Source organism: Poecilia reticulata, chromosome 17 (assembly GCF_904066995.2).
Source record: "Poecilia reticulata chromosome 17, P_reticulata-male-v2, whole genome shotgun sequence".
Classification (NCBI taxonomy): Eukaryota; Metazoa; Chordata; class Actinopteri; order Cyprinodontiformes; family Poeciliidae; genus Poecilia; species Poecilia reticulata.
The window spans coordinates 21544050-21570049 of NC_088846.1; the positions used below are offsets into that span (position 1 = coordinate 21544050).

The 26000-nt window shown below is 37.8% G+C and overlaps 2 protein-coding genes and 2 long non-coding RNA genes across 9 annotated transcripts in view; 2 read left to right on the forward strand and 2 right to left on the reverse strand.

Annotated features, from left to right (window-relative positions):
* Positions 1–17: 17 nt before the first annotated feature.
* Positions 18–4806, forward strand: LOC145547873 (uncharacterized). The gene is made up of 2 exons (XR_014084118.1): positions 18–115; positions 342–4806. It is a non-coding gene; the product is annotated as an uncharacterized LOC145547873 (long non-coding RNA).
* A 2588-nt stretch (positions 4807–7394) lies between these two features.
* LOC103479788 (nicotinamide riboside kinase 2-like) lies at positions 7395–9670 on the reverse strand. 3 transcript variants are annotated; one of them, XM_017310110.2, is made up of 8 exons: positions 9475–9670; positions 9302–9392; positions 8642–8690; positions 8248–8425; positions 8103–8174; positions 7920–8026; positions 7755–7840; positions 7395–7669 (listed from the first exon to the last, which is right to left on the reverse strand). In XM_017310110.2, the coding sequence occupies exons 1-7, from the start codon at positions 9498–9500 to the stop codon at positions 7755–7757; spliced, it is 609 nt and encodes a 202-aa protein (XP_017165599.1). In that variant the 5' UTR covers positions 9501–9670; the 3' UTR covers positions 7395–7669. The 3 variants fall into 3 exon arrangements, with proteins under 3 accessions (XP_017165599.1, XP_008432664.1, XP_081453875.1); XM_008434442.3 differs by having other exon boundaries at positions 7395–7672; XM_081597749.1 differs by lacking the exon at positions 8642–8690 and having other exon boundaries at positions 7395–7672; positions 9475–9500.
* A 1339-nt stretch (positions 9671–11009) lies between these two features.
* atcayb (ATCAY kinesin light chain interacting caytaxin b) lies at positions 11010–25552 on the reverse strand. Of its 4 annotated transcripts, none has more exons than XM_081597748.1 (14): positions 25400–25552; positions 24786–24865; positions 21394–21499; positions 19856–19899; positions 19126–19353; positions 18583–18741; positions 17103–17205; positions 16494–16625; positions 16333–16419; positions 15526–15624; positions 14426–14461; positions 14296–14346; positions 14050–14096; positions 11010–11658 (listed from the first exon to the last, which is right to left on the reverse strand). In XM_081597748.1, exons 3-13 carry the CDS (start codon positions 21468–21470, stop codon positions 14057–14059), a joined length of 1056 nt encoding a protein of 351 aa, XP_081453874.1. In that variant the 5' UTR covers positions 21471–21499; positions 24786–24865; positions 25400–25552; the 3' UTR covers positions 11010–11658; positions 14050–14056. The 4 variants fall into 4 exon arrangements, with proteins under 4 accessions (XP_081453874.1, XP_081453871.1, XP_081453873.1 ...); XM_081597745.1 differs by having other exon boundaries at positions 24723–24865; positions 25400–25551; XM_081597747.1 differs by lacking the exon at positions 25400–25552 and adding an exon at positions 25143–25379.
* LOC103479786 (uncharacterized) overlaps positions 22679–26000 on the forward strand; it is a 31628-nt gene continuing 28306 nt past the window's right edge. The window contains exon 1 of the long non-coding RNA XR_014084120.1: positions 22679–23400. This is a non-coding gene — a long non-coding RNA (uncharacterized LOC103479786). The remainder of the gene's footprint in view (positions 23401–26000) is intronic.

Below are 26000 nucleotides of genomic sequence, written 5' to 3' on the forward strand. Positions count from 1 at the left end.
CCCGTTCTGAGTCCGGCTGTCTGCCACCACCCAGATTTATAAGAAGCACCGAGCCTCAGCAGCGGTTTGGCAGGAGACCTCCTGAGAAGAACATGTAACCCACAAAATATAGCCAGTAAGTATTAACGTTGAATTGAGCCTTTATTGTATGTGTGACCTGAAAGTAAACAAATCACAACAAATGTTGCACCAATAATAGTTTTTTACTGTAATTTAGTAATGGTTTGGAAATAAAGCAAAAAAAAAAGTTTCTGGTTGTTTTGATAGTACAGGAGCAGCAGCAGCAAATTACTCCCTGAGTGAAAGACTAATGCTTTTACACTTTGAATATATCGATCTAGGTGACCAAGGCTGCTCACAACTTTGCTTCTTGTGAGAAATAAAGAAGATGATGGTCTTAAAATGGTTTTACTAGAAGAAACTCCCCCCGTTCATGGAATATACCAGTTGTGTTTCTGTGAGGCCTTACTCTGCCATTCTGAGGAATAAAATGATAAATCCAGAGGGTTTACCACTGATCTGTGGGGAGACAAAGCAGGTGAGAAGCTGGAAAACTGTTTGAAAAAATGAAAATGAATAAACTCTGCTGCTGTGTGTGTATATCAAAGCCAAAAAAACAATAAATAAAATATGTATGTTGCAGGAAAATGCTTAATTAAAGTGTAGTATTACTGAGTAATTCATGATTTGACAGGCCGTTTAGTGTGACATCTCTGCCTAACCTTATCTGCTCGGTCAGCTCTCCTCGTGTTTCATCCCTTAGCCACATGCTGCTCTGTCCATCTTCATGTTTTTCATTCATCGACATGTGACAAATTAGTGTTGCAACTTCAATATGTGAGCTATTAAAAACAGTCTGACCTTTTGTCTGTCTTGTGTCGATCACATGTATTAATCTTAATTTCTTTTATGAGGGAGAAGCAACAATAAACCAGAAATATGTTGCTGGAAACAGTTTGGGATGTTTAAGTTTTACTTTACAACATCTGATTTGAAGGATGTGATTATTGAGCTTTACACAAATTATTAACAATTCAGTTTAATTCAGTTTATTAATGTGGAAACAATTCACAACAAATGTCATCTGAAGGCTCTTTACTTATAAATATCATTAATACTAGCAGCATTATTGATTAATCTGCGTCTTACGTTGTCTTTAATACATGAAGTTTATTTTTCTGAAATTATATATTGTTAAACTAAACCAAATTTAAGAATATTACTTGTGTTTCTGTCGCTGTACATGTTTTTTTTATGCCACTTTAAAGTACTATTTGCATTGTTAAAGCAAAAATGTCCACATGCAGAGGAGGTAATAATTAATTTATGTGTATTTTTTTAAATTCTCCAACTAAAAAACGTCAAATTATGCAGCTCACGTTACTTCTAAAAAGTTAAGAGACCACTTTAAATAATCAGTTTCTCTGATTTTTCTTTTTATAGGTTTATGTTTGAGTAAAATGATCATTGTTCTTTGATTCTTTGAACTATTGTCAACATGTCTCTCAATTTTCAAGCAAAATTTTTGTTTTTATTAGCAGAAAAAAGAGAAATGGTGAAAATAAGGGAAAAGATGAAGTGCTTTCAGAGCTCAAATAACGTAAAGAAAATAAGTTCATGTTAATTTAGAAACATAAATGCTAATGTTTTAACTCAGGAAGAGTTCAGGAATAAATATTTGGGGGAACAACCATGAGGTTTTCATTTTTTTTTTCAGAGCTGCTCAACATTAAAACTAGTTTCACTTTTAAATATTTCAATAAATCATAACCACAAAACGATCACAACAAACTACCAACTAAATGTTTACTGATAGGAAAATTACACATAGTTGTTGAGATTGTGCTCAGTCCCTCTGTGGTGCTTCTTTGTAGAATGAACTTTTACCTTTGACCTCATTTGCAGCTGCAGGTCTTTCAGAGTTTGTCTTTGTTGGCTTTGAGACTGGAAACTTTTTCCATTCTCATCTGATGGAAACTGTTTGATATTTTTGACACTTAGCACAGATATCCAGAACTAACTCTTGACTAGACTGACTGTAAATAATAGAGTTTGATCTAAATGATGATATTTCAGCCTTCGCTGCATGTTTAGGGTCACTGACCTGCTTGAAGTCTCACATTGTCCTCTAATTGTCCTCTAACAGAATATTTAGCTCCATTCATCTTCCAGGCATCTCTGATAAGTTTGCTTTCCCTTCATAGTTTTATCTTTCCTTCAACCGTAACTTTCCTCTTGGGATTTCAAGTCTTTCCCTTAGATTCTCAGAGATATTTTATTAGGTCTGGACTTTGACTGGGCCGTTCCACAAATGTTCTAGATGTTCAAACTGTTCACCTGACATGTTTACAGTCATTTCTAGATGCCATTATTTTACATATTAATGATTTTTGTTTCTGGCTTTATGTTTTGGTTTCTTTTCTGCTTGTCCCTGCCAACAAAATGCATTTCCCCACAGTAAGATGCTGCCACCACCAAGTTTCACAGTAGGATTGGGGTGTTTAGGAAAATGCACACATGAGATTTGTAATTAGGATAAAATATGTACATTTATGTTCCATCTGAACAGAGGACAATAGTAGCAGTTTTGTTGATAAATTGTCCCACCTGAGCTGTGTTTCTCTGCAGCTCCTCCAGAGTCGCCTTCGGTTGTTTTGTTGATGAATTCTCTCTTCGCTCGGCCAGTTTAAGAGGACGGCCATGTTGTTTTAGGTCTACAGTTGTCCCACACTCCTTAGTTGTTAGATAATTAAAGAGAGATCCTTGAGATGTTCTTGTGAAAATGTTTTATAATCTAACTCTGTTCAAACGTCTCCACAATTATTGACTCGGTGGTTCTTGCATGAATGGTTTCCTAGGCAACCTCCTCTTTCTGCCGCCTTATAACCAATTAAAACGTAAGCAATTATCTAAATGTTTTTCCAGCAGAAAGCAGGTAACCTAATCTCCCAAGAAGTAGCCAGTTTATTTCTTCATGATGGCACAATTATTATTTTCTAACTCTTCTGCCCTCCATCCTTTTCTAATGCACTGTAAAACATTTGAAGGAGGTTTAACTTGAAAATGAAAGTCCTTATGCTGCCTTAAAAATACAATTTAAGCCAACTAGAAAATGATTTTGGTTTTAAACTTAGAAATTAAAGTTTATGAAGTTGATTTACCAACAACAAACAAATTTTCTAAATATTGTTTTTTAAATTCATTAATCTTGAATTGAGTTTTAACTTAATGCTGCAATTTAAACCAAATAATTATTTCACAACATGAAAGAAAAAAACTATTCAAAAAGCCCATATTTCTCTATTATTCTTACTCACAATATCAGGTTAAAATAGCTACTTATTTTACTTTAGAATAATTTACAATCTTATTTTAAATTGCATGAAAAAACTTTCTGATCTGATAATGAATTTTATTAAACTCCACAATGAATTCTGCTCAAAAACATTTAGTGTAAACAGGACATTATCCTCAAACATTACAATAAACATTTTCCTTAATAACAGACAAGAGTCAGATCAATGTAACGTTCTTCCATCTCAGCATACAAAAACATGCCGCTAAGCATTCTGGGAAATAGTTCCCACTCCTCCCTTTTTCTTCGTTCAGTGCTTTTTAAGTGCTAACCTAAAAACTCCAGTTTTTTCAACTCTTAATAAAAAGTTAACACAACTTACTGCTGTAAGTTTATCTTTCACAAACACACATTTAGGCTCAAAATCTAAAACTCACTAAATTTATTTGACCCAAAGACACAACTAAATGCATCTCAAATGTTTTACAGTGCAGCTGTTTACTAATTAGAAGGCAGCGAATTATGCTGGATTTAATTTAGGAGTATCAGAGGAAAGGGGGTCTGATTGGAAATGAATGTTGCTCTTTGCAGATTCAACCACTTTGAAAACCATGTAAAATTTTCCTTTCATTCCACAAAATATGCAGCTGGGCCATTTTAACTTTCTATTTACTTCCATCCATCCATCCATCCATCCATCCATCCATCCATCCATCCATCCATCCATCCATCCATCCATCCATCCATCCATCCATCCATCCATCCATCCATCCATCCATCCATCCATCCATCCATTTTCTGCCGCTTATCCTGGAATCGGGTCGCGGGGGCAGCAGCTTTTTATGTTAAATAACATAAAAAAGAAAAAAAAACATTTAGGATTATTTTTTGCTACATTATACTTTTAAGTAATATATTTTTTTATAAAGTATTGCTGTCCTTCAGTTCAGGCTAAAGTGAGACTTATTGTTTGTGAACAAGGTTTGTTTTCAAATGTTATTTTCCTGCTGCACAATTTGGCACTAGAAGTACTTCATCCTGTTCCAACATATATTTTATTTGGATTAATGACTGTAAATATTAGTTTAGTAGTTTTTTTTTATTATTATTTGGAAAATTTCTGCCTGAATCTGTTGTTTTTATTTAATTTGAGGTTGTAAAATACCAGAATTTAGAATAACTACATTTTTGTCCCACTGATTACATTATTTTAAAATATTAAATCAGATGTTTTTACTTGTTGTTACTCAGTACTTCAGTAGTTTTTAAACCAAATACTTCTTTACTCTTACTTGGACAGCTATTTTTACTTTTATTATTTAATATTTATTTTATTTTGATTTGAGTTAAAGTAGTGCTACTTTTACAATTTTTGGAAGCTACCAAACTCTGCATGTCAGCAATTAGCTGCATTGTTTCATTACTGTGTATCTCTGCTGAAATCATAATGGATAAATAAATAAAGTTGTAATTAAATTAACTGTTTGTAAGAATAAGACAAAACCAGTACTGTGTCATTTGCACATGATTTAAGGATTAGCTCCCCCTCACACGGCATGGCTCATGTGATATGTCTCCTTATCTCCTGTTGCCTCTCCGTCCTTTTTTGGACTCCCTGGCTGGCCGTCCGGAAGTTTCCATGATGACTGATCACGTTACATTTGGGGTGAGGGCAGGGAAACCACACAGGGCTTCAGAGCTGTGAGTGGGTGTGTTGCAATCAGTAACTGGCTGTACATTTGTTACATATATTCCCTTGACGCCTCAGGCCCTGAGCCTAAATTTACTCCTGCTTTTCTGGCATGTGAAGAACCCTGCAGATGCACCATGAGACCCTGACCTTCCCCCGACACACCCTCGGTAGTGAGCATGCTTTGAATATACAAACTGAGGTCTGACTTTGAGATTTGATGATTGTAAGTAACCATGTTTAATCATTTTTTTAATGTTTATTTTTGTTTGCCTTTTTTTTTTTCACTTGGTTTTCATTTTAAAACGTAAATAAAGTGAAACTACACCGCTTTGTGTTTTGCCTTATTTTACTTTTTTTGGCATATTCTGATAAAACGTTGAAGCAGAAATCATGAACCAGAAAAAAAAAGTTTATGAAGCATTTTAGCCCTGATTGGGAAAACGTTTAATGTTACAGGATGCAGAAAAATGTGGTGTAAGCCTTAAAACCAACAGCTGGTGCTCTGGGCGTTGGATTCAGCCAGACATACACAGTTTGTTCTGCTGCTGACTCAATCTTGCCCGGCTGCAAAGGAAAGAATATTTTACACATGGGTTTGTTGATATGTTCCCTCTAGAGGTCCCTTAACAACCTCAAGAAACACGGAATAAATCTAAAAGCAGCATATTCAACCAAAAATACATTTGGTAATTCCAAATTTAGCGTTTACAATTTGCTACGTGGGCCAAAGTAAAAAATTAAAACTGAAGATACAACAAATGCAACAAATTAAGTTAGAATCATCATGGGTGTGGATGGAAAATTTAATTGAGCTTTTATTGATTTATTCAGATAAACAGTGGAATTTATTGTGCTTTTTTAAATGTATTGTGCTTGTATAAGGATTTCTCCTCACTAATAGTTGGTTAAATGTCCTTGAGTTTATCTTTGACCACAGATTTTTTGTTGCTACCAACTCGCATCTGGCATAATTGTAGATGAAATTGTATCGCTCTTCCTGGAGGGTTTGATAGTTTTTAGTTAAATTGTTTGATTTTCTGCAACAGATTCAACATTTTAATTACATTTTAAATAGGGTTGAGATTGAGGTTTATTTCAGATGCTAGCCAGTTTTATCCTTTCTGTGAAATGATCAAATATGAGAGTTTTCATTTAGTTTTTTCTTGTTGTGTGATGCTTTAATTGTACTGTTAAATGTGTGGGTATGCCCCAAATTAATGTTACAATTGGGTCAATAAACTCATAACTAAAATATGCTGTAAAACAAAACACCAGGTGTTTAAAAAGGGAGCAGGAAGAAGCAATGGCTTATCCAATCCTGTCCATAAGTCTTTTTCAAACAAGTTCTTAATCAAACTAGTGATTCAATAAATACAAATTCACTCTCACCTACAGATCAGAGCTTAATACACACATAAATTTAAAATAACATTTTATCTTGTTCACTTTTTTACACATAATTTATATATTATGTGCGACAATATTTTGACTTTGCTTAGTTTAATCTAAAATCAAAATCACTCCACAAACTGATATTAAGTGTATGGCTGCATTAGTATATTTTCCTCTCATGTTGAACTTTCCCTGTCAGGTTGAGGTTTTCAAATGTATCAACACCACAGCGGCCGAGCATGGTGGTGGCAGCATCATGCTCTGTTTAGCTACCACTGGTTTAATGCAAAAAGTGGATGGGATAAAGTAAAATCATCACATAAACACTTTAAAACTGTTTTTAAATAATTAAGTGTAACATTTTTCTTATGAAACGACTCCCAGGTCGACAGGTGATGATTTTTTAATCATGTCAGAAGGTTTTCGTTTTGTAATTAATCACTTCTGGCTCAAAAAGAGGTCAAAAGTCAGCCAATTATGCTAGACGGCTTCCAACTCATGTGCATTTTGCTCATTTACATTTATGCAACATTATGACACAAATATTCACTTATATGTGTAACCTGTATGAACAATTGGTAAAAATTCACAGTAATCAGATTTGCGAACTCAATTCACTGATTTTTTTTTGCTTATGAATTTCAAAAAAAGAAAAGTTTCTGAGTATTGCTTGAATTACTGTCAAGCTCGTTTCTTTTATGAAGTAAATGACTGATGCACTTAGCTCTTTTCAGTTGGAAAAATTTCCTGGACATTTGGAAATCTTTCTTTGAAGCAACAGAAAGTTAATCTAAACCATCTTTATAACTTCTTCATGTTGCCTGCTTTCTTTCATCTTCTTCTACCTGAAGTAGCAATAAACCTACAGATCTGACAACCTACTGGATTTTATCGTCATCTTCAATAAACACAAAGGATTTGGCACTGAGCCGCCATTTTACAACGCTTTATGGGATCTAAGTGATTGTGTGTGTAAGTGTTTGATAATATCCGACGGGAAGGAAACAGGAAACATGAGGTGCATTCAGTTTTCTTTGAGTCGTTTCAAGTGTCAGCTTTATAATTTCACATCAGTTACAGGTGTTAAACACTGGGTAGTCCAGAGGTGACTAATCTTTTAGAAAAAAAAAAAGTTACACAGGATTATACAAAACACTTTTTCTGCTGTTCAGTCATAATAAGTTACACTGGTGTCTATTTACAAATCAGGCTAGAAGTACAGAGCTGGTGTTACACGTTTACTCAAAATGATATTTACAAGTCTATACACAACCCGGTGTCGGCCCACCCTGCTGGAGAGACAAAGAAGAGAAGCAGAGTTACCCACATGGATTATCAAGGCTTTAGTATGTGGTGTTAAAACAACTTATTTACCTATAAGTTATTCAGCAGGGAGTTTTGAACACTTTCATAAACTGCGTTGTAGATATCTTCCTTCGTTGTTGTTCCATCAAGGTATTCTGTCAACAAAAATATAAATTAAAGTCAAAACTTCTCAACAGGAAAGTGTTTTACGTCTGATTTGGTGTTTTTGCAAACCTATTCTGCTGCAGTTGTTGTCCATCTCCTTCCTGTGCTTCAGGTACATGGGCCAGACGTGGCCGTCGAACAGGCCGTGTGGGTCTGGGACTGTATATGTTCTGGTACTGCAAAGACAGGATCGGTCCAGAGTTACAGCATGCTCTGATGTGCGTCCTGAAAATCACTCCAACAGCTGCTCACCTTCTCCTCCGCTTGCATTCCTCGTAAGGAATGGAGATGTAGAAACACTTGTCATAGACATCGATCAGAGGCCTGCGGAGGGGAACAGGATCTCCGGTCAGGGAGAAGCTTTGAAGGTCAAGAGGTCGGGTAAATGGTGACCTACTTATAGTTGTAGATGAGGAACCCCTCAACGATAAGAATATGGATCCCTCTCTGCCCCGAGTCGGACTCCTCAGCTTCGGGTGACAGACTGACTCCGTGCGAACGCGCAAACTTGACGGGGTTTTCCTGCCAGCCTTTCACGGTGTTCACCATCGCTTCCATGTCCAGGGCGCTGATCACTGATGAAGAACAAGGAGACAAACAGAACAAAAACAAAGCTTCACCACGTGTGCAGCCGACGGTTCACACCAATTTATTTCAATCAGTGAATGACGTAGCATTCACAGTATATTTATTTATGTGGTTCTACGACTGATTGGTTACCACTGAAGAAATGTGCAGGAAAGGAAAAAGTACATTACTGAAGGGTTTTCCTACGTGAAATCCACTCTTACCATCCCACTGTCTAAAGCCGTCCTCCCCGACTTGTATTTGATCGGGTTTCTGAAATAACAGTCACCAACAAAACATTGCTGCAACCCAGTAACCAATGGGAGCTGATCCCTCCTGGACAGGACAAGTCAGGGACTCGTCTCCACCAAAAGTGAATGCGCGGAAACAATATTTTTTACGACATTTCAACTGGATTTGATCTCCTTTCTTGTTACTTTTTAAAATTATTTTTACCTTATGGTCATAGTGTATGCTGATGACGCCTTTCTGCAGAATTTGTAATAATTTTTTAAGAGAAAACAACGTGTATTTCTTTGTTTTTAACTTTGCCGTTTTCCCAAGATAGGGAGGAAAACAAAGGATAAGCAAACAAAAACTGGCGGCCATGAGTACAGACGTTTTAGTCATTTAACATTAAAGTCTGACTTTTAGTGGGGACGCTCAGCCCTTTCATTGGCTGTCCAGGAGACAATCAGCCAGATGATTACAAGGCTGCTTCGATGATAGGACATCTGCAGGTCAGACTGGCCATTTCTTACTTTTTAAGCATAAAAAAAAGGCTTCTACCGCAAATAAAACTTATGAGAAATATTCTAGTTGCCAAACAAAAATAGTTTGACACATAACAGAAAAAGAACACCAGATTTCTTTCTTTGTCTTACCTTGAAAAAGTCATCCTGATGCACCACACAACAGTTAGGTAATGTCTTTAGTAGTCTATTTGTCAAAGTGGTCTTCCCACCGTTGGTCACTCTGAATTTAATGCCACACAAAAGTGAGTTACATCTCAATTTCTTGTCAAAGCCGCTTGGTATCTATTTTAGCTGAAGCTTACCCTCCGATGCCGATGATGAACTTCATTTCTGACTTCTTCTGTGTTATTGGTCACCTCAGGAATTCAGTAAGTAAAAGCAGGGAACCCCACCAAACCAAACTCTCTCTCTCTCAAAGGTTTCAGCTAAAACCTCCCTCTCCTTCTCCTTCGCCACAGATGTCCCCCCCCTTTACTACTTCATTGATAGACTATCTCCTTCTGGCGCATATAAAGGATGTGGCGGCCGTGTCACCGCCTGCTTGACCAATCGGAGCCGCTTTTCACCGGCCAATAGTCTGCCTCCTCAGAGCCGGAAGCACCAACTTCAGAGGATGCACAGTTGTGTGAAAGCTGATCCTAAAATTTGCACCTGCTCTTAGGGGTCAGAGGAGGCAGGCCGACCACATTCAGGGAAAGTACAGAAGCTAACTTGTGGCTAAGCTGTGAAATACAATTAAACCACAATGAAGTCACAAGGGGGGTGCATCAGAAAAAAAGATGGGGAAAACTGGGAGAGGGACAAGTTGAGTCTGAAAGAATTCAAATTTCTTACACGTAAGCAGTTTAAATCCAAGAAAGGTCATAATTTTTTTAGGACAATACAACCTAAAATTTCTGGGCAGATGCAAAAGCATTGCTCTACCAAGCAGGCTGTGGAGTGCAAACCAGGAGCTCTATAATTAGTCTGCAGCGTCTGGCTTCTGCATCATGAATATTTCTGATGCAACCAGAGTACGTGGCGGCCCTCCATGTGGGCAAAATGGCGCGTCTGTCAGCTAAAGCTGTGATAAAACCTTTCTCTGAAGGTTAGCGCCTGCCGCTTATCGGCTCTGGTCGTTACACACCTCCGGATGTGAGTCTGTCGAGTTTATTTTGTATTCAGACAGTATTTGCCCAATACTACAAATCAAATGTACAGTTTGTTCTTATCTCTCGGAGAGATAAAGGTGAGAAGGAGGTGAACTTTGAGTTTTAGATAAAAGCTGACATGGTGTCATGTTTCACGGTCAGGAATGTAGCGATACATGGTGGCATTGTGCGACTAAGAGACTTATGTTTGTTAACATAATTAAAAGGATTCACACCATTCAAATGCAAAATACTTCTACTTACTAAAAAGACTTTTCACTTTAGTCGCTGAGAAATGCAGGGTTAATATAACCTACTGTATTTTTCGGACTATAAGCCGCTTCTTTTTTCCCATGTTTTGAACCATGTGGCTTGTAGGTCCGTGCGGCTTTTCTGTGGATTTTTCTTCAACCACCAGGGGGCGCTTTAGCAGGAAGTGAATCATAGGAAGTCAAAATTGGAAATCAAAGAAAAAAGCGCTAATTTTCATCATGGCAGAGAAATTTCTTCAAACTCAAAGACATTTCATTTCATCTCTTAAGGAGCTCACACAAAATAATTTATAGATCAAAATTACGTTGGTTAATAACTCACATTGCCAGAGATGTTCAAGGCTGAATAAATGGCAATAAAAGATAAAAAAATATGTTCTGTTAAATACCCAACTGAGCCCTGAAGGTTAGCATTCATGACACAGACAAATCCAGTTTATTTTTTATTTTGTTTTATTTTTTAGAAACATTAAATGGCACATTTTCATAGATAACAGTTAAAGTAATTCTTCAGGCTCTCTTTCTTTAAATATATTTTATTTTATCTATAATAATTCAGTCTTTCCGTCTTGAAAAAGTACTGCCTTTTTTTTCATTTAAAAACAAGACAAATACAAATACCAAAGAAGGAAAGGATACAAACAAGCATGCCGACTGCATATTTAACGCTGGAAAACCTGATGACTGTACAATACTTTTGCATCAGTAACATCTAGAACATGTTAAAGAAGAAGAACGTCATTGCACATCATTCAGTAAGCAAAATCGTTAAACCGAAGAAAAACCCATGCCAAAATATTTCAGTTTGATTATATCTGCAAGTAGAGTTGTTTTAAGGAGTCTGTACGGTTTTCTCTTAATTTAAAATAGTTGCCATGCGTCATAGTACAGCTCAAGTCTCACATGCAGAAAGAAAACGGTTTTATCTGCAACATCTTGTTGTTAACAGGTTCTGAATTGGTTTAAGTGAGAAACAAGAGAAATACTCAGGAGTGATTGTCCTGCAGCTAACGGGTCCGTTCTGTGCAAGAAGCTGCTGAGTTTACTGAATGGCCGTTCCCCAGCAGATCTTCAACTCATTGTGCTGCAACGCAAAAGCAAAAAGTTTCATTTGAGTATTTTGTGCAACCTTTATGCAACAGTAGGTGCATTGTTCACATAGATATCGTTAGGACTCTGTAGTATGTAGAGATCATAGGCTGTAAATCTACACTAAATCCAACCGGACACATATCACACTGGTTGGGAGACAGAGCCTGTTTCCATTCCTGGGATGTCAGCCAGTCCACCGGCTGCAGGACCTTTTGATATACGAGGGCAGAGAGGAGCGCACGGACCCACAGGACAGCTCATGGGGTTGGATTTCTGAAATAACCCCATGTACTTTTCCCACTCTAACCCACCCTGACTGGCCCAGGCAGGTATTTCTCCTGATTTCATGGCCGGTACTGCAGCTCATGACTCGTCTGTGAAGCCCAGTAAAAATAGACCTGGATGGTTCTGCATAGATGAGGGGAGCAGCTGTGTTTTATGTAACATCGGGGAGCCTGTCTAAAGATTAGCTAACATTTGGATTTGGATTCACACGCGGGCTGAATTGCAAGACCTGAAACATGACTTGGCAGAAAAGGAGCCAGGCTTGATGTCTGACAGTAATCAGAGAGCAGCATTCAGTCGGTTCACATTCACAAATACAGTTGTTCCTCAAATCGCTCTTTAATTGGATGTAACGGCTGATGCTTTTATGTCAAAACATACTTCATCGTAACCAGACTAATCTACGATGCCTTGCTAAAGTATCAACATTTTGTCCAGTTACAACCACAAACTCCAATCATTCCATCACATTAGACCTGATGTGACAGATCAACGGAGTAATGCAGTTTTGTGAGGTGGAAGAAAAATCATTCATGATTTTCATGCATTTGTATTCAACGCATTGTAGAGGAACCTTTTGTTGCAATAATGATGCAAGTTGTTTTTGGCCATTTTCTGTTTATAATTTAATTTTGTACATCAAGAAACAACTTTTCTGCCTATTATTCTATGAAAAGTAACTCAATATCAGTCACCTAAAGACATCAGTTTTCTCTTTTTGAGTTTGGTCTTTACTTTGACTGAGCCATTCTAAGCCTTTGCTACGATGGGTGTTGTAAGATGCTTTGCACAAATTTACATTTGAAGGTGCAGGTGCCTGTATGTAATTGGTGGATTCCGAAGATCAGAGACAACGGATTGGTGGCCTGACCAGAGATTATGTAAAGGACCCTGTGGTGGACTTCCTGACATCCATCTTCCACTCTTCCCAACCAGGTTGGACGTGGTGTATTTCCATTACAAAAATGCACAAAACTTTGTCGACATTCCACAAAAACACAATGTCGCAACTGCAATGTTTCCATTGTATAAGAAATGTAACTGAAATCACACATGAATAAGTTTGTCCATGTGATAATTCATTAAAAACATGTGGTGCCATGATCCTCCAACTACTTCCTGTTGTCTTCTTCTTCGTAGTTTGAGCCAGTGGCAACATCTGGTTGAGAGGAGACGTTTTCTGGATATACTTTTACTAAGTGATATTGGTGAGACAACGAGTTAGCCTCGAGAAACCAAACTTTCTTTGTACCAAGATCATGAGATGATTGGTGTTAACCTGATTCCATCCTTCGAATGTATGCACAACTGCATGCAATGCCTTACATTTGAAGGTAGAATCAGGTTTAATCATCTTGTGATCTCAAGAAAAGTATCAGGGAAAAATAAAGGTGGAAAAAGTCTCTTGGCTTTTATACAACTCTTCCAAAAAGGCCAGAAGTCTGGATTAGGAGTGAAATCTGAACTGTAAACAGATTCCAAACCTACTTTGAACCTCTTGGCTGGTTCTTTAAATAATGTCGTCTAGAGTTAGTCTGGTCAGCCTCATCTTGGTGAGTTTGTTGTCATGTTCTCTGTCCATTTTCTGCTCATTAGATGTTTAAAGTACAGGTTATTTTTTTAAACTTCAAACCTGATTTAAAGTTCTCAACAGCTTTATTCCTGACGCCCTGTGGTGTTCCTTGGTCTACATGATGCTGCTCTTTCTCTGATGTTCTCCAACAAACTTTTGATGCCTTCACAGAACAGATGGATTTATAACTTGTGCTATAATGTGGCAATATGTAAAAAAAAAACCCAAGTGCATTGAATACTTTTGCAGGACATCTTGTATTAGCACCATTAGCAGAGGATCTTTGAACTATTTCAAGAATTAAAGACTTGAGGTGGTGTAATAATTAGGCGACTAGAGCTTGGACACCAAGATTCCCAACACACGTTTCTGCAGGATTTAATTAGCTGTTTCTTTTGCACCCAGAGGCAAATGTGTGTGAAAATCAAACTGTCCCTGTGTGTCAGATATAAGTTACAGAGGACTGACGTTACAAGCCGGAGTGCAGAGTTAACGACGGACCATTTAATGACTGGGACCTCTTACCTTAATGTCAGATGTCACTGTTAACCGATGCTAGCACTGACTTTTGCCTGAAAACAACATTCAATAAAGCAGTAAAGAAACATCAGTATTTTCTCAGTAGTCTGGTGCTAAAGATTAGCTGACAAATATTTGCAAAAATAATAAACAGAATTTCTTTAATTGATAGCCGATGTGACAGAAATAGAGCTAAAAAAAGGTTTCTGAGAGTGTTGCGTAACGTAGCTGCATGAAGTAGAAAGAGGTCACCTTTCTCCAGGAAGAGCTGACTTGGTCTGCTGCTGCTGCTCATGTTCCTGTCTGCAGGAAAAAGACAGTTTGGTTACTTTAAATAATGGTGGAAATTTCTTTCTTTTTTTAAGGAAAATGTGTGGCTTACCTCAACTTTTGTGCTTTTAGCTTTTCTTCATCATACCTAAATTAGATTAAATAATGTGAGTAATATGCTGCTTCCTTCCCATTTGCAGCAGCAATACGGTACAAAAATGTCTTTATAAGAAGATACATGATGGCTACACATATATTTTCTTATACATGTGTAGTGTTGGCTGCAGTGACTTTCACAGATCTATGTTATAGGTATCCTTATATGAGATAAATATAAAGGAATAAAATATGTTGGGCCAAAATCCATGTCTGTCATCAAAAACCAGCACACTCCATGTTCCCAAGACCGGTGCTGCTCTGCTTTGGAACAAACTGCACTTCTCAGGTTTTATGAGATGTGCAGAAACTGTAACTGTTCTTTTAAATTACATTTTTTTTACAGCAGCTTTATTAAGATAGATGTTTCTTCTGAGACTGAAGAAAAAATATTATATTTCAATTTGTGATACAGAAGAATGGGAAAGTCAAATTATTGAATCAACTTGAAATATAGTTAATATTTTAAAGATTTTTTCAGAAAAGTTTTAACATTTTAAATAACTAAAGATTAGAATTTGCTTTGCAGATATTATGAGACAATAAATATTTTATAGAAAAGCCAAAACTTTTCTGGTTAATGATTAAGGGAAGTGTATAATGTATAATAATATAAGTGTAATATAATTTGGTGTATTTTAGGGTCTCTTAAATGTTTTTCTTTCTATAAAGTAATATTCAATAAATTTGAATATATGTCCCAATAAGTCTGGTTTGTCAGATTAAAGGTGCCTTTTGAAAATAACTTCCACTCAAGAATAAAACATACTTTTCCTTAAGCCCACATTTCTGTTTTTTAAAATAGTTATTTTCTTGGTTTGATGTCATATTTTAATTTTGAATGTAATGTTTTCATTAACTGTAAGCAGAAAAACATAATTAACAGAAATAAATGCTTTCAAACATCCATTTGTGTGTAATTAATCAATCTAATATGTTTCATTTGGTGATAGAGTTCCTAAAATAGTATTCTGTTGAATGGGTCTGAATGTTTGCTTGAATTGTGTGAGATGTGCGGCATCTCAACAGCGACCCTTGGTGGTAGAGAGGACTTACTGCAGCACACAGTCGGGAATCTGCACATGCTCCATGGGGATGATGTGACTGAGCTCTTCCAGGGTGTGAACGTATCTGATCTTATCCAGGAACTTCACACTGTGGAGATCATGAACATGTAAAATTAACGGTAAAATGTATCTAATCAAAACAGCTTCTGTTTGTTAGGTAAACTGCAGCAACAAACTGACCTACAGTGATAGGATCCAGCATTGTTATTCAGGGGGTGGAAAGATACCTTTACCTTTTCTTTTAAGATTTCTGCATATCAAAATTCTATTAAATTTAAAATGTTGATTTATTCAGGAGTTAATGAAACCGACAAATGTACAAGTTGTAAACATGCAAAGGAAAATCTTCATAATCTGACAATTAATGAGGCAAATTAGTTTTCTGCTTGTGCTTAAGATGGAGCCACTTTGTTTACACACTGAATGGTAAATACATCTCAGATAAACAACAATTTTCCTTGATTTCACATCAGAAAAAATTATTTAACTTGGCCCCCAGTGTTCCCATTCTAATAAAGTTTATACAGGTTTACAACAGACCAAGATTTAAAAGATTTCAGACCAAATGAAGGGGAAATAATATTGTCTCCACAGGTTTTTTTTACAGTTTGTATGTAAGGTGACTAATGTGGGGTCAGGCAAAACGCCTACATATATATAATAAATGTTATTGTAGGTTTATATTTAAATGCACAGCCTGGACAGCCTTTACTATTACGAAGAATGTTCAATATTCTCTTTAAATTTAGGGGAATAATCACAACCAATAAGCAGACTGAGAGTAAATGTTTCTGACCTGATGAACGGTCGTGAGATGGCCAGAACGGTTCTGATAAACCATGTTGGATGTGCAATGATCAGACACTTCAGGTTTTTTCTCAGTCTGCAAACACAAACGACAAGATTTAAGATCTGATATCTAAGCATGATTTTTGCTACTGATGTAATTTTTCTTACTTTCTGTCAATCATCTGGTAGCATCTCTTCAGCCAGCTGATTCCAGGCATCTTCCTGCGAGGAGTTGCTCCATTCAGGTAAACAATCATATAATCTTCAGCCACCAGCAGCTCCAGGCTGCTCACAACGTACCTGAGAACAATGAGACTTAGTTTAAAGCAAGGTTGTTGTTTTTTCCTCTGTGTCTGAGCCAAATGAAGGAGAGAGAGCACTTGACACTTCATCACTTCTATCAACCTGGTGCCTCAGAGTGACAATGCTGGTCAGAAGTGGAGCAGAAATTGCAGCAATGCACCCAGAATCTTAGATTTTTAGTTATAGCTTTCTTCACAAGCAGTCATTCATCACTGAGGTGACAGCGTGCTTTTAAATCCCTCTGCAAGGCGCTGGTTTGTTGCAATTCTTGCATATAAATACCACCACTCTTAAGCTTGATTGGTCATGTTCTCAGCTGATTTTTGTGTATTATTTATTTATATCTATATCTATATATATCTTACATATTTTTCAATTTACAATTACAGATAAATATAACTAACTACAAGTCTGAACACAACAAAAAAATTGAGACGGACGATGATGCATTGGTGAGACATCAGAGGAACTCACAGAAACAGATTCTCCATGATGTATGTGTAATCATCACAGCTGCTGTCAGGGAGGTAGCAGGCTGCAAACACAATGATGGCGTTCAGACCTTCACCATAATAACCTGTGAGTGAGAGAGGGAGAGAGAGAGAGAGACAGAGAGAGAGAGAGAGAGAGAGAGAGAGAAGACACATTCAAGGCACTGACCACCAATGACATTTTAGTTTTATTGCTACCACATTATTAACTAGAAGTCAGACATTTTTATAAATAATACAGTTGGAAATAAACACTGTTTATCTTTTCACCAAGATCCCTGTCTCATGATACCAGGAAGGTTGCTTTTGTCTGAATTTTTTTTGTTCTCTATATGTTTTTGGTGTTCATTAAATCTTCATCTTCACCGTCCTCCAGTTGTACGGTGTTCATTTCAGGACAATCCTCGGATCTTAATCCTCACACATTAGAACAATCGGCCTCATTTGTCAGACCGAAGACAAAAAGCCATCCGATCTCTGACTAAATGCCATCAGAATAAAATGTCTTATCAAAAATGGCTTCAGACAAAAAGGTCTCAGAAAAAACGGCGAGAATAAATCAGGCGTTACAGAAAGCTCCCAAAAGGTGGCGCCATTGTCAAAATACGTCATCAATGTGCGACAGTGGCGGACGGTAAGGTTAAGGCGGCTCACATCATGGCGTGCATGAGCATTTAAATCCACACCAACAGCAGCAATAGAGGTAAAAATGTGAGAAGAACACAATCAGCAATAAATTAATGGTTAAATTTACAATGTAATGTTCAGCACTGTGAGACAGAAGAAATAAATAGATTGGAAATTAGCCCAGAAACACCAATATCAGTTATACCGCCATGGAGTCTTCCACTGGCAAGATATAACATTAATGAAAAAGAAAACATATATTTTATATATATAGTACAGCATATATTATAATAAATACTATTGGTGTATTATTTAAGTAGACAGAGAGACAGACAGATATATGGATAGATAGATGGCGTCACCTGTTGGGAGTTTCTCTGTGACGCCTGAGAGCTTATAACCTGACACCGTTTTTTTGAGACTTTTCATTCTGATGCCGTTTAGTCAGAGATCTGATGACTTTTTGTCTGTGGTCTGACATCTGAGGCCGTTTCATGTGAGACTGTTTTCCTGAGACCTGAGAATTGTCCTTAAATGTACACCGTACAGCTGTCATTTCTACGTGTGGGTCCTAAAAAAGTGAGATGTTCAAAAGAACATTTTATCCTCAAAGTTATTGTTCTAGAGGCAGGAAAAATGTACAAATGATTTTGAGAAGGCCAAAATTGTGATAGTTCCAACACTGACTTCTAAAACTGAGGTTCTTATGGAGTATTCCCAATTTGCAGGTGTCAGTTTCTATCAATTCAATGAAGGGGAACATTGGCGATGTGTCAATAGGGTCATAGGTCGATCTAGACTCATTTATGAATGAATGAACAGACACTTTAGCTAACCTCCATGGGTGACCACTCGCAGGTAAGGTCTGATGATCTGCATGTCAATCCGTTGCTCCTGATCGCCGATTATCACTGTTCGCCACAGGCGACCAGAGGAGTCTCTCTCCTCTTCACCTTCACCTGGAAGACGTTTGGCTGTGGCCACAGGAGTGTCATCTAAAAAAATAAAAAGAACAAGTTCAGTCAGCTTCATGGTAGTTTATTCATCCTTTAATTAAGTTTAGCAAATAATCTACTTCATTGTGCATCAATATGATAAAAAATAAAGCAGCAAAATTAAAATATTGCAGCTTTTATTTGTATTTAATTAGCTTGTTGCGATTTTAAATAATCTTTTATGCAAAAATGTAAAAGAATTTGAGCGAATAAATAAATAGATTTTTCTCTCATTGGGTTCATTGCTTTTAGCTGCAATTAATGTTTATTATTATAGTTTAGTTCCAATCTGCCTTCATTTTCTCTCTTTGTTTTCACCATCATAATTCATGATCCAGAAGAATGGCCTCCTCATTTTGGGGTCTTAATCTTAATTTTTCTGACCTTCCCACTCCAGCTCGTTGCCGTTGTTCAGGAACTCCAGTGAGTCGGTCTCATCTGGAGTCTCAATGTCGTCGACGTTGATGTCAAGGTCGTCGGGCGTTTCCAGAAAGTCGTCCGAGAGAACGGAGCCCTCGCTCTGATCCAGGGACAGGTTCATGTCGGGGGCGACCAGTGTGCGGCGCTTTCTCTGGTTCATGGTCTCCCCGACATTCAGACTGGTGGGAGGATCTGCAACAGCAAGCAGGTGTAAGTTTACAGTTTATGCTAGACCAGTGGTTCTTAACCTGGGTTCGATCGAACCCCAGGGGTTCGATGAGTTGGTCTCAGGGGTTCGGCGGAGCCTCTGCCGCGGAGATAAAGACACACTTGTGTAAAGTCGTGGTGACGCCCCGCTTTGCCATCACTTGCTGCAGAGGATCACGTTACATTGCTTAGCCAATCAGAGGATCACGTTACATTGCTTAACCAATCAGTGCTGCGGAGGAGCACTGATTGAAGGAGCTCCTCTCAGCATGGATTTGAACTTGTGTCTTTCAGTAAGTCACTGTTTTTACCAAATTATATAATTACATTACTAAATCAGAATACTGCAAAGTATTTTGTGTGTCGTGGGGGGGGGTCCGTGGGGGGTTCGGTGAATGCGCATATGAAACTGGGGGGTTCGGTACCTCAAAAAAGGTTAAGAAACACTGTGCTAGACGATCCAAAGCTGGGTGTTTATTCCACTTACTGTTTCTGTTGTCAGTGAGACCAACTCCGTCTTCTGGCAGCGGCCTGCACAGACAGCACAAATAAAATTATACATTAAAACAATTTAACAGCAATTCTGTAGAAAGTAGAAATACTCTCACTGTTCACTCTTTATCTGTAGTTTTTATGTCATCACTCAGTGTAATCGTCTTTTGTCTGAGAAAGCAACACCAGTGTAATTATTGACTCCCCTTAAGGATTTATTCTGTAGACACCTTTAAGCTCGATGTGTGGGAGAAATGAGGGCTGGATTACAGTAGATAGTATCTTTACTGTACCAACATGCAGACTGAGAAAAAGACAGGAATTTATCCAAACACACCTTAAACACTGCAAGTAAGGGCAAGCTGATGCGCTGACTGAGTCTGACTGTTTGAGGTGTTTCAGCGCCTCGCAAATGTTTTCACACATCTTTAACTTTTTCACATTTTGTCTCATTACAAGCACAAACATTAATATATTTAATTTGGAGAGACCAGGGTTTGCTTTAAAATGATATGAGCAAAAAGAAATCCAGTTTCTGGAAGAGTCAAATAGGATGACAGCAAAGACTCAAAAAGAAGTTACTGTAGCCAGATGAGACCAAAATGTAATTGCTCAGCCTACATGTTCAATTCGGTTTGTGAAGGAAAACAATCACTGCAGATCAACCTAGAAACACAGTCTCTAGATTGTGAAACAAAGTGATGGGAGCATCTTGATGTGGGGATGTTTTTAGTCTGCAGAGAAACTGGTCAGAGTTAACGGGATGGTGCAAAGTTTCAATTTTCACTAGAAGAATACAAAATAGTTTATATCAAAGCATTTCCATGTCCAAAAACAGCCTAGACAAAGTCTAGATACATATCCAATTCAATCTGTGGCAAAACCATTGTAAATTAATGTTTACGGAACTGTTTCGAAAGAAAAATAAACAACATGTTCCGTCTTTAGATGTGCAAAGCAAGTAAAATCATATCGCAAAACACCAAAGCTGTGACGCCAGCAAATAGTTGTTTACAAGCTAATTATGGGACTTATGGAGGCAACTGCCTGCAGACAAAGTAATTTGAGGGTTTCATGGTGAAACTTTGATTACACATGAAATTTGAAAAGCATTCTTCAGGTCATGAATTTGTGGAATCCACACTAAAATGGTTATTGTTCAGAAAAATAAAACAAAAAAAAGAGACCAGTGTGACCTTATTTTCATTGCTTTTAATATATTTGCTCATAAAAACTTTGATTATGCCAATGCATGTATTATTAGATGCAATAAAGAGTTATATGAGGAGACAGGAGATATATACTTTTATTCTAATACACTATATTACAACATAACACACACATTTTCCACTGACGTCTTTCATGCTTTGCCAGCTGCTATTTTGTTCTGTGACATGCTACAGTTTGTACTCACAACAGAAAGAACACACCTGCTCCCCCGTTAGCGTCTGACAGACGCACACGTGACTCATTTTCCATCCATCCCAACCCGTTTGTCTCAAACTGCACACAGACCCAGCCGTAGACAATTACCTGGGGAAGTCCTCGTCCTGCCACTCGTCCTTGACCTCCATGCTGTCCATGCGCAAAGTGGCTTCTGCCGTACCCATCCTCTGCAGGGAGGACGGGCTTCAGCTCGCTTTGGACGACAGAAAGAGGGAATAAGTAGTGAAGGGTGAGAGACGATGTGTTGCAACACATCATGTTTAAAACAGCTTTAAGCTCGGGTGCAGAATAAGGGAGCAAAATAAACAACAGTAGCACTGCATATGCTAATTTATATTAGCATAATATAGATTATTATATATTATATATATATATATTGATCCCAGATTAATATAGATGTATAATGTGCATTACTGCAGTTTATTTCACATTAAAGTACCAATTTAAGCCATTCAGTGACCACTGACATGCTTCAAACATGTTTCACTCTGAACAACACACTTTATCATGAAGGAGCATTTTTACCTATAAACACATTTTTATTAAGAAAAACTATAAAATATAACGGAGCATAAAACTGAGCCCTGGGGAACTGATTGCTAAACGTTGCAAAAAAAATGTAACTTATTTATCCATTTTGGAAAACAAAGTGTTTTCTACATAAAAGAAAACAACTGAAACTCAAATCAAAGTTTGTCATCAGTTTGTGAAGTAGAACAAACTAAATACATTTTTATTGGTCGATATCTGATATGCTGATACACTAAAACTAATTTGGCTGATAACCAATACCAATACCAATTTTTTTTTCTGTACCTACTTACTGAAACTATATGGCTTTATCTACTGGGGAGTCAAAATATTGCATTATCTTTGTCAATATAGCCTGCTACCAAATGCACATGCAAAAAAGGAGGCTAAGAATAACGTAACATTTCAACTTGCATTGTTTAATGTCAAATTTATTCATGACGTTTGCTCTTTCTAAGACAGTGGCAAAACTCAAGCAGTGCAAATGTGACGTCGTACTTTGCTGCAGGCATCATCGTCACTGGTTTGTTATATAAAAAAAAGCCTTTTATACTGAGTTATTTTGACGGAATGGCCGATGTCCGATATTAAATTTTAGTATTGGCAGATACTGATACCATGCTGATAATATCGTGTATCCCTGTACATTATAGCGTCCTATTTATAAAGTTGGACTTTAGCTGTACTCTTACCAATGTTATCAAAAATAGAGCAGAGTCTAATATTGAGCCTTGGGTGTCTCCCTTTATAATATTCAAAGAGCTGGATATTATAAACACAATTTTATTTGAAAGGCAGCATCTAATTCAGCCTGAAGCTGCAAAAAGGATTAGTGAGTCATTACAGCACTGATGAAACTCAACAGGCATTAAAACAACTTTGTTTTACACCTTTAGTGCTGACACAGATCTTGCTTTGGTGACTTTTGGCGCAACATGGAACATCATATTTATCTCATTTACAAAAAGTCTTTCACACAGAAGCGTAAAGTACATAAAAAGCATAAGAATTATAATTAAGGCAGTATATATTCCATTTCTAACTCACAATTTTGACTATTTACAGGAAAATGGCTGTCAAATGAATGTGTGATGTCCTGTGAGAGTGGATTTTTGACCCCAGCTGCTCCAGGGAAGGAGACTAAAATAAAACACTGATTTGCTCATACAGCAGCCGTTCCCTGAAGGCAGCACAGTCATCTCAGATGTGCATGTACGTAACCAAAGCACAGGTCTTCATCTACTGCACTAACTTCCATTTCTGGTTTTTCAATTCGCATCTGCAGAGTCTGCTGTGTTTGAATCATTTATACAAGTATCAGTCAAGCTAAGTAGAGCAAACCCATCAAAGGGATTTTCCTTCACAAATAAATCTCTGTCCCAACCTGAGTTTATTTAACAGACGTCACCCCGGCCCATTAGTCCAGTGGGATGGAACTGATTTGATACAGTCTATTTTTGGACCTAGAACTGCAATTGTGGGGTAAAAGACACATGCTCTGTGCCTGCAGGCCCCTGATGCTGCTGTGCTGGGATTGGGGAATCGAGGTCGACTGTTTATCCTGTAAGTTGCAACGTTTTTTTGCAATCCTAAAACAAAATGTTGTTGTTTGCCTATTAAGGCTGAACCTCCTCTCTCAGAAATCGGTCATATCTCAATGAGCAACGATGATTGTAGTCACAAATGTCACTTTGACAGCCTTGCTTGTCCATTCAGTGAACATCGGAGACGCGGACGCACGTGTCTGGTGAGGATTTGTGTCCAGATGGCAGCAGGGCTGCCTTTGCCTTTGTTCCAATCAGAATATAAAAGAGATGAAAAGCAAACTGTTGCACAAGACGGTGATTACAGGTTTTTCTCCTGGCAGGTTTTTGTCCCTTTGAAATCCAGTAAAGCAGAGGAGTTCCCCAGTGAGAGAGCGATATTTGTGTTGGCTTGCAGCTTAAAAGGCGTTATTGAGGATTAAAGATAACTCAGATGAAATGATTTATTACGAGCTCCATTTCCTCAACTTGTTTGCCTTTATCTAAAGGTAAAATGGAGGGATGACAAGGCCTGAAAACATTAGAAATCCTCTGCAGCATTTAATGTCCCTTGCAAAATAAACAGTAATAAAATATTTAGTTTGGTAATGATAGGATCTAAAATAATTAGCTTTATGAAAAGAGCACTTAGTTTCCTTAGAATAAACTGTTTAGCCCTGAAGGTAGCTCATTGTCTGCTAGCTAAAACCTGAAAACAAGTGAAAACATTTTCAATAAACTACAATAAAACCTAATGATCTTTGAATTTCTAAAGATGCAGTTTTCACTCTAAACCTGGGAGTTGACCTTTCACCTACTAGAGCTGATTTTAGGTCACTGGTCGTTATGTTCAACAAGTTTTTGACGAATGTTTGTCCATCTTATAGGAATAATGTTACTTTGTCCATTTAGATCAGGGTGTAGAACTCATTTTTATGTTGAGTCGTATCAAAATTTGTATGTCCTTAAAGGGCTGGTTGTGCCAGAATGTACTGATAAAACCCATTAAACTGTTATTTAATGTTGATTTTAATTGAATAATATTTTATCTGAACATCTTTTCACACTGAGTGGCCTAAGAGTGACCTTTAGCAAACAGAATCAGTTGGAAATGAAACTCGACTCTCCCTACAGCTTAGAGAGAGACGAAGGCGGGAACCACATGAACAGACATGCAAGATCCTTCTACCAGTGTTTGGAAAAGAAACATTTCTGAAGAGAAATTCCTCCAATCTGAATTGTGATGAATTATTTAATGTAGCTTCAGCCAGCTGTAGATTCATGTCTAGAAATCTGATGGTCTATCCTGAGATTTTTTTATCCAGTCGCAATCCAGAAACAAAAATCTTGCAGAACACTTACGTTATATAATGATGTAGTTCTGCTTTTCCTTAAAGCAGCAGACGGCGGGTCATCACTGTTTACCTCTCCAGGTGGTGCGCTCCTGTTTTTAGGGGAGTTCCTGTTGCGTACTGATGCTGCTGATGGAGGCAAGTCGTGTCTTCCTGTGGAGAGAGGCTTGATGAAGGGAGTCTGGAGGTGACATCACTGTGCTCTCATCTTTTACCCAGACGGATCCCAGACTGACTTTTGGACAAAAAAAATATATATATTCTAACTCTTTGAAGTATTCTCTTTTTTTTCTCCAATTTGCCTCTGCTCTTCCCCCCTCATCATCATCCTCCACCCGCTAACACTAAAACCCCCGGGCTCTAATCCGTTCGGATGATGTCAGCCGTATGGGAGCAGCGTTCTGATGGTTATGTAATCCCAGCTGCCTACCTTTTTCCTTTGATTCTGTCAGGCTGGTCGTTGGCAGGATCACCTGTTTTCCTCCAGTTTAGTCCATTTCGGATCCATCTTGAACTGACTTTTCATCCTCTCCCAAACTGTAAAAGATGGTTCCTTCTCTCTCAGCCTCGTTCCCTGGCAACAGCATCTTCCTCCCTCACACAACCTCCATCTCTCTCCTGCTTTTTCTCACCATCTCTAATAGCCTCTCTTACTCTCTGTGAAACTCCTCCTTCATACGAACTCACCTCCTCTCCTCTTGCTCGCTGCCCGTGATGCCGTCACCACCTCCCCTTCCTCTCTTTCTGTCCTGCTTTCCTCACAGCTGCTCTGAGTGCGACGACGGTAAACACACAGAAGCGTTTCACTCTTATTGACCGTGTGTCTCAGCAAAAGCAGCCACAGTTTGAGATCCTCTTTCCACCGTCTGCTGTGGAAAAATATGGATTTTTGTTTTTTACTGTCCTGCACCACACCAAAAACACTGCAAGCTAAAACAATCTGTTCTTTCACCAACATATATGCCATAACCCGCGGTTTTGGTGTTCACACTCAATGTTTTGTCATATATACAAACAGTGTTTTGTCGAAATAGGTCAGCCAGCAGGTGGCGTGAGAGAGCTCCAAAGAAACCTGGAAGAACCGTTTATGCCATAAAACTTTAGCTTTCCTTGCTTGTGGAAGGAGAGAGCTACACTTTTCTGATTTTGTTTTGGTGTTTTCAGCATTAAAATCTGGTAACATCAGGTTACATTTTAGCTACAGCTTAGCAAGTTTTAAACCAGTACCACTGAGGGAGTACATCTTTCAGTGAATACTTTTAGGAGTTTCAGCTGTTGAGGTAAAACG